Source organism: Zosterops lateralis (genome assembly GCF_965231275.1).
Source record: "Zosterops lateralis genome assembly, chromosome: 19".
NCBI lineage: Eukaryota > Metazoa > Chordata > Aves > Passeriformes > Zosteropidae > Zosterops > Zosterops lateralis.
The window spans coordinates 7,835,791-7,849,382 of NC_139779.1; the positions used below are offsets into that span (position 1 = coordinate 7,835,791).

Below are 13,592 nucleotides of genomic sequence, written 5' to 3' on the forward strand. Positions count from 1 at the left end.
CTTTCCAGGAAACTTGGTTTTCTTCCATTTTTTCCCAACAATCCCAACAACTGGAAGCCCTTCCAAAACCTTCAGAGAGAGCCCCAGCCCCTCCCCAGGCTCTCCTGATGTGTTGCGCTGCGGGTCTAATCCCTCACCTGGGAAGCAGAAGCCCCAAAAGAAGGAGAAAAGGGAATTTACTCCAGAGCCACTACATTGTTTGCTACCATGTAGTGCTCGCCAGTCCCATCCCTGCAGACCAGCAGCCCCACACAGGGCACCATCAACTACAGATGTTCTTCGGTCATGAAAAATTAAAGAGAGGGTGCTTTCCTGCCATCCAGGCATATCACATTTCCTGCAAAGCTTTTTAATGTCCCAGTCCCTCAGTGCTTTCCCTCACAGACATTCATCCCAACTGCTGTAATCTGTATGGTTACACACCAGTTCCAGGCCATGCAGTTGGAATCACATTCCTACAGGTACATTCAGACCAGATTTAGCTCTCTGAGCATGAGTTAAGCTGGTCACTTACAGCTCAGCTAAGGCAGGATTTCATTCCTTGCAGCATTTGAACTGTAAAGCCACAACTCTGCTCCTACATGCCATCCCTGGCTACAGAAAGTATCAAGGCCTAAGCCAAATAATCAGAGAATCAGGAAATACCCTGAACTGGAAGGGACCTGCAAGGACTGAGGCAAACTCCTGGCCCTGCACAGGACACCCCAACCTCAATTGTGCCTGAGAGCATTGACTGTTGCCTGTTTACTATCTGTGTTAAGAACTCAATCGATACTATTGATTTTAACCCTGGATTTTAAACATCACATCGCACTGTGTGTTTTTCCAATTAATTAAATCCTGGCTACATGCATTACAAACAAACACCCTTCCCTCTCCCAAAGAATTTGTGTTTTTACTACCTTGAGCCAACACTGGAAGTAAAAGCAGAGTAGCAGGACCTCGGGAAAGGCTCAGCCCAGCCCCTCCTCCTGTGAGTTGATGGCATGGGATGGCTGCATTGGCACTCCCCGCAAGCAGCACTCAGGACAAGTTACCTTTTCCCCATCCTCCTGGGAACATGGCTCTCTCTGGTCCCATTTCTTCTCTTCCAGAGCTTCTGAAGACAGCTCATCTTCTTCCTCCTCTTCCAAAATATCTGAAAGGTCAGAACTTCGGTTGTGCTCAGTGAAAAGTGTCAACTGTCGGCGGCCCATTTCTGACAGTTTTTCTTCTTGCTGTTGAAAAGCAGAACACATTTTCTCAGTTCTCCCAGACTCTATTTCAGCAACAAAGGAGATTTTTTTTTCCTTTCTCTGAACACATACACAGCTCAGGTGTGGTAGGAAAGGAAGTGGGCAGCACCCAAGGGAGTGACTGGCACGTGTGGACACACACAACCATCAGCCTCACTTCACAGCCTGCAGAACAGCACTGCCTAAGGCTGGAAAACTCAGGAGGTCAAGTACAGTTCACATCCACCCATAGGCACACACATTCAACCAAGGTTAAACAAACCTCTCTTTTCACTCTGGAGATTTCTTTCATCACCTCCTTGCCAGGAGACAACCTCAGGAAGTCCTGGCAGCTGCTCCCACTTGTGTTTCCATCTTGAAAGGTGTCCTGTGTCCCCTCAGCCTGGCTGGAGGAGGATGGAGGCTCTGGACTCAGGTGCTTCTTTGCCTCTCTCTCTGTGTCAGCACTGGGACCTCTGGGTGTCTCCTCGACAGAGGACACATGGCAGGTTTCTGTTTGGAGCTTCACCCCGCTGTTGGTGAGGCTTCCCAGCTCTGGTGCTTTGGTTCTTGGCTGCTCCATCTGGGAAAAAAAACAACAAATGTGAAATCAAGGGGAGGTGTCTCAGACTACTTATGCACCAAAACGGAGTCTTATGACCCCAAATTCTTTGGCCCTCTGATGTGTTAATTGCTGTAGGCATATGAATATTTTGGCAGGCAACTTGCAGCTGGGAATGCCGGCCAGCTCTGGGACAAAGCCCTCCCTGTCCTCAGGTCCCAGGAGACACACGGTGCTCCCAGTGCTGCAGTTCAGCAAAGGCCCATAAGGGTATTTACCGTAACAAGTTTCAGAGCAGCAAGAAGAACCCAAGCTATAGAATGAGGTTATTTCCCACTGTCACCTGCCAGAGGAATGGCCTAGACACCACTCGCAATGTTGGGTTGAGCTGGAGATGAGAACACGTCTCCAGGACTTCCTGGGGTGTGAAGGGGAATTAATGAGGAATAATATACACAGAGAGTACAACAAGGTCCTGATTAGGTCACCTAGTGAGAATTAAAGAAAGTTTACATCTGTATTCCAACCAGTCCAAGAAAACCACTGGGAGATGAAGAAATGGAGCTCCAGAAGCAAGTAGGATAAGGCACGTGGGCCTTCATCAACCACATCTTTCTCTAACCAAAGAAGCCTCCCTGCATTTTGCAATGGAGCACAACCATGTCCTTATGGACCAGGCACACTTTAAAAACACTGAAGGATCAGACCTCAGGGACATTGAGACATTGCAGTGTCAAGCTTCTCAATGTTCCCTGGGCTCAGACAAAAGCCAGCCAGGTCCTGATCGGATGTCTCATCTCGCAGCTCAGATTTCCTGCCCTGTTTCCTTTTGCTGACAGCCAAGTGAAGAGATACACCTCAAGTGAGAAGGATGATTTGCATCCTGGGAGCATCTATTTCACTCATCTCTACAAAGAAGGCAATGCAACCACCACAAGTGCAGCCATCTACATCAGACACCTGAATGTCTGGAGGCAACAACACTGGAAACAGGTGAAGTACAGTAAGAGGCTCACAGAAAAACAAGGAAATCTGGGCTGGAACTGAAACCACTGGCTGACACATCATTCTCACAGAAACCTCCTGACACACTACAAACATCTGAAGCTGGGACAAATCCACCAGGACATTCCTCATCCCTGGAAGTGTTCAAGGCCAGGTTGGATGGGGCTTGGAGCAGCCTGGCCTAGCAGGTGGTGTCCCTGTCACGCACCAGGTGATCTCTAATGTGCCTTCAAACCCAACCATTCCATGAATCTATGACATGTGGGTAAATGAAACCAGCAGTTCACCCAAGGTACTGTGCAAATGACCAGGAGCTGATCCAACTGAAATTTTGGACCCAACATCTCAGTTCTTCTTGGTATTGAGCTGGCCTTTGGGCTTGGGCCCACCATGTTGCTGTTGCTTCAGCAATTCTGAGAAGTCTCGGCATAACTCTGAGCCTTCACAAAGTCACACTGCCATGATTAATAAAGTTGTGCTGAATTTAACAGTTTGAAGCACTCCCATGAGTTCTGATGTCAAAAGCCAGAATAGGAAATAGATCCTTTTCCTTGATGTAATACATCCCACACCAGGAGGGCCCACTTCCCTGTGGTCACAGAACAATCATTCACCATCATTATATGGCCCTCAGGCATCTTCCCTGCTGTCCTAAAAGAACTCTGAAAGCACTCACCCATCCTACTGGGAATTCCACTGACCCACTGGGAACTCCAAACAGCCAGTGTCAGAACAGTTTGCCAGTTCTGCAGCCATGGCTGCCTCATTCTGCCATCCACTAAGGTGCTCTACCACTGTCTTGTGCAAACCCACCAGACTAGGTAAGGTTCCTTCAAGTCAGAGAGCACAGCAATGCCAGACTAACATGGGAACATCTTTTAACTCTGTAAATTCCTCCTTTCCTCACTCTGTTCCTCATCTGCTAGCAAACAGAATCAAGAGGTGAGATGCATCTTCTAGATACACAAGCAGCCAAAACTCACTGACAGTTTGCCACCGCTGGATGATAGCCCAGAGGCAACATTGTGTCACAGAAAGGTGCTCAGTGGCATCTTGTCCCACTCCTCAAAAAGGATCCATTGCCTTTCCCTGCACACCTGGCACTGGGCAGGAGATGTAAACACTTACCTGAACCTCTGTCCCTTCACCCAGCTGTTGCAATCCCAGTTCCTGAGAAGGGCCAGGCTCTGTGCCCTGCCCTGTGAGCACTGTGCCAGCCTGCTGGGGAGACATACTCAGGCATTTTTTGTCTCCCACAGTGTCCGACCCCTGTGGGGAAGTGCCTGGAGCCTGCACCAAGGAAGTACTAGGGGAGGGGAGGTGTGGTGGGGAAGAGGCTTTCTCTGTCAGAGGCCATCCTGAGCCAACAGGGCTGGAGGAGGGATCAGTCAATTTGGCATCTGAGCTCTCAAGAGGAATCCTCTGTTGGAGCGTGAGTCCGGGCGTGTGCTGTGGGCTGCGGGCAGGCAGCGAGGCCCTGGGGCGCCCCCGGGGCAGTCTGGAGGGGACAGTGTTGCACACAGGGTAAGTGCAGTGGGTGGATTGCAGCAGGACCGAGGAAATCTGAGCTGGAACTGAATCCACGGACTCTCCATACTGAGACATTGTCCTCACAGAAACTTCACGGCACACCTGGAACATCTGAAGCTGGGACAAGTCCACCAGGACACTCCCAGCCGTTGGAGAAGTAACTTCTATCACCTGTAAGCAAAAGAACAAGAAGAAATTATTTATTGTGCACAGCTCAGCCCTTCTGAGAAGAACAATTCCCAACTCAAAGTTCAGACAGAACCCAAAGCTCTGAACAGCAGCTGTGTGGAATTCCCACCCTTCTGTACTGTGCCTGGGAAGAATGAACAGTTAAAGAGAAACTGAATAGTCTACAAAATGTGAATATATTCACTCTTATTCCAGATTTTAACCCTCCTTGTTTTCTAAGCTCTAAAGAGCTTTTCCTTGACTACTTTCCCAGACTCCTCCTTTTCTTGACCTGTGAAGAGGAAAAAGCATTTCCACAACAGAAGAGCAATTATCCAACATAGCATCATTCTGTTCTGGACTCTGCTCCTTCAAACAACATCATGCGTGCACAAGGCCACAGGACGCTTTTAAAACAGAATGTCCTTGGATGCCCTGTATGAGTAACAGTACTGAACCCTGGGGTGTTTGTACGTTAAAATCATTCAATGGTTTGGGTTGGAAGGGACCTTAAAAACCATCTCACTCCAGCCCCTGCCATGGGCAGGGACATCTTCCACTTGGAGCACACCACGTTGCTCCAAGCCCTGCCCAACCTGGCCTTGGACACTGCCAGGGCTGGGGCAGCCACACCTTCTTTGGACAATCTGTGCCAGTGCCTCATTACCCTCACAGGGAACAATTCCTTCCCAATCCCATCTAGCCCTGCCCTCTCTCTGGCTGTGGGAAGCCATTCCCTGTGTCCTGTCCATCCATCCCTTGTCCAAAGTCCCTAACTGGCCCTCTGAAGCCCCTTCAGGCTCTGGAAGAGGCTCTGAGGTCTCTCTGGAGCCTCCTCTTCTCCAAGTGAACACCCCCAGCTCTGCCAGCCTGCCTGTAGAGCAGAGAGGCTCCAGCCCTTGAAGCATCTCCATGGCCTCCTCTGGACTTGCTCCAGCAGCTCCACATCCCTCTAATGTTGGGGGCCTCAGAGGTGGAGGCAGCTCTGCAGGTGGGGTCTCACCTAAGCATGGCAGAAGGGCAGATTCCCCCCCTACCCTTCTGCCCACACTGTGAGGATGCCAACTTCATGCTGGGATTACTACACCTCACTCCTCACATTTGAGAGAAGGCCCCAGATTATGGCCATGTACTTGTCCTTGTGCTCTGTCCACACCCTGGGGCCTCACTGTTTGCCAAAGGATCAGGCCAGTGCCTGAGCTGAGCAGAGGAAGCTGTTTTGCTGCTGGAGGGTCCTACTCCAAAATCTTGACAGATGTCTTTCATGGTGTGCATCACACAGCCCAAACAATATCCCTTCTTAGATGTTACTCTTCTCCAGGCCAAGGACTGTCACTGCCTCCTCAGGACACCTTCCTGGATCCAGCTTTCCATGTCTTAAGGTCTGACAATTAGTGCCACCCCTGCGGCAGCCCCTGCCACCTCCTACACAGCCAGTACCTTCTGTCCATCCGCGTACACGGCATATCCAGTGACCCGGACCCCGTTGGAAGATCCCTCAGCGTCAATGGTGACAGGTAACCAGCTGATAACTAGGATACCTGGTGAGGGACCAGCTTCTACCTGGACATCCAAAGGAGCATCAGGTGTGCCTGTGAGAGACCAAACACAATTTCCTTTTGCTTATCTGGCTACAGCATAAAGCTCAACCCTGGTCACTACAACAGTCAGGCCAGTCCTGGGAAATGACAAACAGAACCAAAGAAAATAAGGTACTCTAGTTCTGTGAAAGCTTTAATGCGCAGAAAACAGAACTTTGCAAAAGTAGCTGAGGCCAAGATGCAGCAACCCTTGGAGCAAGGTCATGGCAAACCATCTCCTCCCTGCCCAACCAGCTGCTCCAACCAGCACAGAGGATGTTTTCCCAGAGCAAATGAAAGCAAAAGGGATAATCAAATTTTAAAATAAAGGAAGAAAAACATTAACACAAAATAGTGCAGCACCTCAGGCTTTGGGGACCTAATCAACCTTGCTTTCCTTTGCCCCATGGCTTTCCAGCAAAGGACTAGCTGAGCATAGCCTCTCCATGTGCAGAGGCCTGCGGTACCTGCTAGAGGGGTAGTGAAGTGTATCACAGCTGAGTCCTGCTCCTGCCCCTCAGGCACCTCTTCCCAAGGAGTTTTCATGGGCCGGGCCTCCAGCTTGGCCACATACTGGGTGCTGGGCTGCAGGTTGCGGAAGGTGTACCAGTACACGCCTGGCTTGGTCACGTCACACTCCTGCCCGTTGAGATACACCCCATGGCTGTAGTTGCTGTTGCAGGGAAGCCACGTGACCTCTGCTGATGTGGCCGTGACACTTCTGACTTTCAGCATTGTCGGTGCCATGCCAAAATCCTGCCCCACAAAGAAAGTGCAGCGCAGTTTATCAGAGCTGCCGTGCTCCGTCACCGTCTGCACAGACACGCGGTAAGCCCTGGTGTGTAAATCCAGCTTTTCTATCACTGCTTTGGTCTGAAGGCCACTCTTCACATTCTGACGTAGCTCTTCATCCACATAGATGTTGTAGCTTTGTATCTCTGGGCAGCCAGCTGGCAAAAGAGGTGGTTCCCAGCCTACAACTATGCTTCTGGCAAGCTGCTTGATAAGAGTCAGTTTTCTTGGATAAGGCACTGCTGTGTGACTAATGGGTTCCTCCTGGTCCCCTTCTGCTCTGCTGGCCAACAGACTGATGCTACTCTCTTCAACGGAGAACTCACTCTTATCTCCACTGCTGGTGCTTGCACTGACCAAACTTTTCTCCTGGTATGAGCTATGGGTGAGATCATTCAGCTCCGGAGGCAGAAATGTCATGAGGTCATCATCTGCAACTTGCTCAACAAAATTGGAGGGGACTAGCCCTCGCCGGCCATCCATCAGCTCCCCTAAACAAAAAACAGGACACCTGTTACCACTGCTCCTGCCACTGAGCCTTCCAGATCAGCTGTGAGGACTATGGGACAACATCTATGCCAGGGCACAACTGCTCCGCAGTCAGAAGTGGAAAAAACCTCAGAAATGATTTCCTGATTTCCTAGGGCTTCCCTTGTTAGGTCCCAATGGACACAGTGAGGAAGCTCACTCCTCCACACATTTCAGAGCCAACTAAGTAAAAATTTGGCTTTAATTAGCTAAAGGCTTTTTCCTTCTTCATTATCCCATTCTTCCTCATCACAGTTCTTTCACTAACTTTTTTAGCCTTCCCAAACTATGCAGATGGATGATTTTACATCTTCTCCCAGCCATTCAGATTTGGGGTTTGCAGTAACTTCCTGAAGAAAGTCTATCTTTTCAGCTCTGTATTTAGTTCTGGCCTTCCTTCTAGCTTCCTCCTTTCTGAAGTTAACTCCTGTACTAATGGTGTCCCAAAAAGACTTGTGGGGACAACAGACACATAGCACTTGGTCTGTGCAGACCCATCAAACCATGGATGAGCAGCACATAGGGACAGCGCTGCGTTCCCCATTCCAAACCCTACCTACTGCAAATCAACTGAAATCAGGGAAAGCAGAAAGGGTTAGTAAAGAATAAACTTTTTTAAACAATAAACAAACAAATAAATTATAAGCTTGGGAATAGAAAGAAAGAAAAAAAAATGAGGCAGAGCAGTCACAGAGCAAGCAGTGCAACACACATGCATTTGTCTCAACTCTTGCAAAGCACCTCAGGAAATCAGGAACCATCACCCCTTAAGCAAGTGGCTCTATAAAGAAACCCCAACACAAATTTACAGTCCACAAATCTTGGTTTTGATTCCATCCACCTCTCAATCAACCAGGATCAAGTTTGCAAAAGGGCCAAAACAGAAACACTTTGTGGTAGCAGCAAGGGTCGCAACTGTAGTTTGGGTTGATTATTGTATCCCCTCTCTGTCAAAAGACACTGAGGCAATGGAGCCCATCACCTGCTGCAGTTCCTGGCTCACTACAGTCACTGGAAAGAGGGAAACAGCTCATCTGCAGAAGGGGCTGAACACGCTCCTCTCCATGGTGAGGGAGGAACCATATGGGAGTTGAAACCATCGGGGATGAAACCTGGAACTTGCTGAAAGTAGTGGCAAAATTTCCACTGAAATCACTAGACCAGGATCTCATAGCTTAGACTTAATTTATTCATAACATAAACAAAACTGGTTCCAACAGGATCCACTCATCCTTCTAAGAAACTATCTTTGGGCAGAAACCCTTTACCTTGAGGTTTCAAGGGTATTCCCTAAATTTCTTTCTCATTTTCTGGAGAGAGATCAACTCTCCACAGCAGTTCAGTCACATTTCATTTTACTAAAACACACCTTCAAAGAAGCCATCTTCATCCATGTCTCCATAGATGTAAATATATTCTCCAGCAGTCAGCGGAAGCTCTGCCTCTGGATTTTCGTTAGGTCCATCAAAAGGATTGTAGCTGAAATATTTACAGTTGGAAGATAATTTGCATAGGAACCTTCTCAGCAACATATTACAGTTGTGATGCTGACAAGCTTTCAATTCACTGGGAATGTATGCACTTTGGCAAGCAGCGAATTCCAGAGACAAAGATCAAGACTGTAGTTTACATATAAAAATATTCAATAACAAGTAATTTCTGAGGAGCAGAACAGATGTCTTGTGACATCCAAAGGAACAGGGATATGAAGATGCCTGGAGAAGAGTCAACAGAAAGGTGGTTTTATCAATGCACAGGTATATCTAGAGTAGGTGTCAAGAGGAGGGGGCCAGACGCTTTCCACTGGTGCCCAGAAACAGGACAAGGGGCAGTGGGCACAAACACACAGGAAATTCCACCTGAATCTGAGGAAAAACTTCTCTGAGGCTGAGCAAGCACTGGAACAGGCTGCACAGAGGTTGTGGCGTCTCCTCCTGCTCTAACCCCACATTTTAAACAGCACTCCAAAAACTTCACCAGCAAGAAAATTAGAAATACATTGCTGATACGACTTGGACTCCAGGAATTCTAACCGGCCTACCTAGGGATCCTCAAACTAATCAGAGGGTCTCATTCCACAGGAAAATGCCTCATGAAAAACCTTATCTTTAAAATCACCTACTGCCAATTCCTGCTCTTTACCCCTTAAAAGGGATTTCATCATGCTAAAGCAATGTTTACCTCTGTGATCTGACTGAGACCTTATGGGCCCAAGACTGACATGAAGACACAGCCTACATTTGACGTGCTCCTCACAAGCACGGAATCATCCCTGTTCTTCTCCTCCCAATTCCCAATGAAGAAGGTGAAGGATAGGTAATACATTGAACTGTAGCGACTTAGGCTTGACCATGATGGCTTAGTGAACAGCATGAACAGCAAGAGTTATTAAAATAATCTGGGTTTAATCTGTGCTTTTTTTTTTCCTTTAAAAATTACATCCAGAAACATTTTGGCCAAAAATTTCAGGAATTCTAAACTGAATTTTTCTTAATTGTTGGAATAAGATCTCTTAGGGAAAAGTTCTTGCACTATTCTGAAAAAAATAGACAATTCAATGAATATGTCGGGTTGAACTAATTTTCAACAAAGAACAATATTCAAAGTTTTCACACAATGCTGTTCATTGAACAGCTAGTGAGCTTAATGTGCTTTTATTTAGCTAAGGCTGGATTGTGCAGGAAGTAACAGGTCTCAAAGCATGGAATGGTTTGAGTTGGAAAGGACCCTAAAGTTCATCTCATTCCACCCCCCGCCACAGGCAGGGACACCTTCCACTATCCCAGGTTGCTCCAAGCCCTGTCCAGTCTGGCCCTGGGCACTGCCAGGGATCCAGGGGCAGCCACAGCTGCTCTGGGCACCCTGTGCCAGGACCTCCCCACCCTCACAGGGAACAATTCCTGCCCAATATCCCATCTATCCCTGCCCTCTGGCAGTGGGACGCCATTCCCTTGTCCTGTTATTCCGAGTCTTGTCCCAAGTCCTTCTCCAGCTCCCCTGGAACTCTTTATGCACTGGAAGGAGCTCTAAGGTCTCCCCACACCCTTCTCTTCTTCAGGCTAGACTCCCCCAGCTCTCCCAGTGTGAAAATCCCATGGAGAAATAAGATAAAAGATGTAACCTACTATTATCCACTCCTAACAGTGATGAATCCTAGAGAAGATTGTGAAGTAGGGATCTGTGGATAACCTGTTAAACTTCACAGAGCACAAGCAATGACCACTCAGTACCTGTATCGAGCTAAGAACACCTGGAGCTTTGCAGGGCCTTGGCTGCCTGGCTCTGGCATGAGGGAGATGCTGTCAACATCCAGTTCTTCCATTTCACTTGCAGTGTCCACCTAAAAATGTTAAAGATAAGATCTCAGCAAAGGAACACTCTGAGTGTTTGTACATAGTGAACACATCCCCTAAACTCGTGGCTGGCATCAGTCTGGCTCCTGGGCTAAGGACCATCTCTAAGAATGATTTTTTTTATGTGAGGAAGTAGTAATAAGAGCCAACAGCCCCAAGTTGGAGTTTCAGGGCTTCCAGTCAGACATTAACAAAAACTCCTTGCCCAGGTGGGTGATACAGCCTTGGGAACAGTTTCCAGGGCTGAGGGATCTCCATTCTTGAAGAACCTGTAGCCTTAGCTCAGCAAAGCCATGGCCACACTGATCTAGTGGTGGTGACAGACCCACTGGAGCAGGAGATCAGACTAGAGGCTCTGAAGACCTCTTCCACCCCACATATCCGTAATTCAGTTGTGTTGATTATTTCCTACCTCTAAATGGTAGCTGAGCCTGTGTGCAACAGAAGTGTCAACCTGAACAAAGGAGCTCTGTTGGATGTTGGGGTCTTTAACTATTTCTGTCCTCCCCAAGACTTGTAAATGTTCTGTAAGATGTCTGTGTTTAGACAGAGCTTTGATTGGAACTTTTGATTTTAGCTGGCTCTGCTAACAGCACATGCTGAATGAAGTGTAAGAGTCAGGGCAGGAAGCCTCCCTTTCCTGTTACAACCTCTCCCTTTCTAGCCAGCAGATCCTTCTGCACTTCCTAAACTGAAAGCTGCACCCTCAAGGCATTTGGTGCCTACTGGCAAAGCACCTTTGAGAAATTTCTCTCAGCTGTTTAGATCACGGTGAAATTTTGGGATTTTACATCCAGTGGCAACAGATGGTGTAATGTAACCCTTCTTCTTGAGGCAATGCACTCCCGAGGGTTTGTCTGAACTTGTGCCAATGAACCAACTCATGCTGCCTTTTTAAAGCAGACCTCAAGGCAAATATATTTTTGATGAAGACCCACTGCAGGCACCAGAACACAAAGTATTTTTTCTGATACATGAAGAGTCAAGAGCCAATTCTGGGAAGAGTTCCAAGCATCTTTTCAAGATACTGTAGTTCTTGTAATGCAATCCTGCCCTGTGTCCTTGGAGAACATCTCTAACACCCAAATGAAGGGTCTTAGCCTGGAATGTTCCCACAATTATGTGCTGTGGAACCACTCCAGGCATTGGCTCTTTTCCAAGGATCCTGCACTGATCTCTGCAGGCATCTATCTCTCCAGGGAGGCATGGTGGCTTCCAAGGTATCTCTTGAGCTAAAAAGTAAGCATTTTTTTCTGCTATAGAATTGTTAACAGTTCCATATCTACTCTTCCCCAGGTGTGACCTTCACTTTGTCTCTGAACATGGCACTTCCCTGAGCTCTTACACAGTGGGAGGCTCTGCCTAGCATTGAAGCAGCCCTTTGTTGTGCGTGTCCTGACCTAGGCACCTCAGCAGTTCAGTGGCTTTAGTGATCAGGAAACCCCAGAAGAGCAAAAGGTGCCCCTCACCTGGCCCTGCTCACAGCACTGCTCTGCCCTAAACTGTACGCTCAAGTGATGCATAGGAAAGCACATCAACCCCTGCTCAAGTGAACCCCACCACCACAAAGGGGCTCCTGGAGAGAAGAAGCAACAACCATCGAGGAGATCCTGGTGAAACATACATGCAAAGCCTGTTAGTTCCATCCCTCAGCACAAACCTGGCATCTTCTCATGGTTTCATTCACCAAATAACAGCTTAGTAATTAAAAACACCAGACAAGAAGTTTGAGTTCATCATTCACAGCTCATGCTAAAAATTCCAGTTTGTAGCTTTCATGTGTTTTAGTGGCAGCTTAGCAAGAGCTATCTCACACATCCCATCCCACTCCTTCTCCAAGCTCCCAGACACTGCCTAACCAGTTGTTTCCTTCATGGAGCACAGCAATATATTCAAATGAGCTTTACAAACATAGCACCTCAGGTCATCTCAGTGTTTTCATACAGTTTTTCTCTTGTTTATCCCATTTTCTTCAGGCAGCCAGAAGAGAATGAATGCAACCTTACTGGTGAATGCATATGACCTTACTGGGGAATGAATGCAACTTTCGTGGTGCTCTCAGCAATGCATTTATTCCCTTCTGGCTGAAAAAGCACAGGCAGCAGAGGGGACTCCCATACTGACCTCTGGAGTTGGGCAGGATTTTGGGCTGTTCTGCATGGATTCAGATTTTGAAGAGCTGGACTGAGATTCCCCTTTCTTGGATTGCTTCTGAGCACTGGTGGGAGCACCTGAGGAGCCCATGGTGGTGTCTGGCCCCCGCTGTGACAGCTCCAGCTCATCATTCCCTTCATTGTGAACCTTTTTTGTGCTCTGGTGGGTGAGCAAACCAGGAACAGCTGACTCTGCAATAAAATCAGCTGTCCATTAGTTACAGCCATAAGCAGGATACAGGATCAGCAACGAGCATCCCAGCGAGCAGCCCAAGTCTCTATAAACGTGCCTAGTTCAACAGACTGGACACCTGAGCTCTCCCTGGCCACACAAATGCCAACTTCTCTTTACAAAATGAACCAGAAGTATTTACCATAGGGACAGAGATGCCAAAATTGCACTAAACATTGCATTATCTCCTTTAGTCCTTTTCTTTTACATAAATATCAATCCATTTGTCAAAGCCCTCTCAGGCACATCCAGCAATTACCCTTCTCCCAGCAGGGCTGCGGGGCAGAGCTGCACAGAGCATGGGGCAGCTCCAAAGTCACCAGAGTGGAGGTGAGAAGGTCGATTTTTCCTGTTTGAAGCCGGAATTGTTGAAGTTCCTGTGACAGGAGGCTGAATTGCTCTGTTTGACTGCGACACTGGTCTTCCAGATCCTTCACCCGGGCCTGCCAGGAGAGAACAAAGTGAGGAACAAACC

General features: G+C 47.9%; 1 protein-coding gene across 1 annotated transcript in view; it reads right to left on the minus strand.

The window, feature by feature from the left end:
• Positions 1-13,592, minus strand: part of TSPOAP1 (TSPO associated protein 1) — a gene marked incomplete at its 5' end in the record, with an annotated part of 66,532 nt that overhangs the window by 19,562 nt on the left and 33,378 nt on the right. Inside the window, 9 exons of the mRNA XM_083875328.1 lie at positions 1,038-1,217; positions 1,498-1,797; positions 3,910-4,482; positions 5,920-6,071; positions 6,527-7,342; positions 8,749-8,858; positions 10,610-10,719; positions 12,857-13,077; positions 13,377-13,560. Of these exons, the coding sequence (XP_083731454.1) occupies positions 1,038-1,217; positions 1,498-1,797; positions 3,910-4,482; positions 5,920-6,071; positions 6,527-7,342; positions 8,749-8,858; positions 10,610-10,719; positions 12,857-13,077; positions 13,377-13,560 (2,646 nt within the window). The remainder of the gene's footprint in view (positions 1-1,037; positions 1,218-1,497; positions 1,798-3,909; positions 4,483-5,919; positions 6,072-6,526; positions 7,343-8,748; positions 8,859-10,609; positions 10,720-12,856; positions 13,078-13,376; positions 13,561-13,592) is intronic.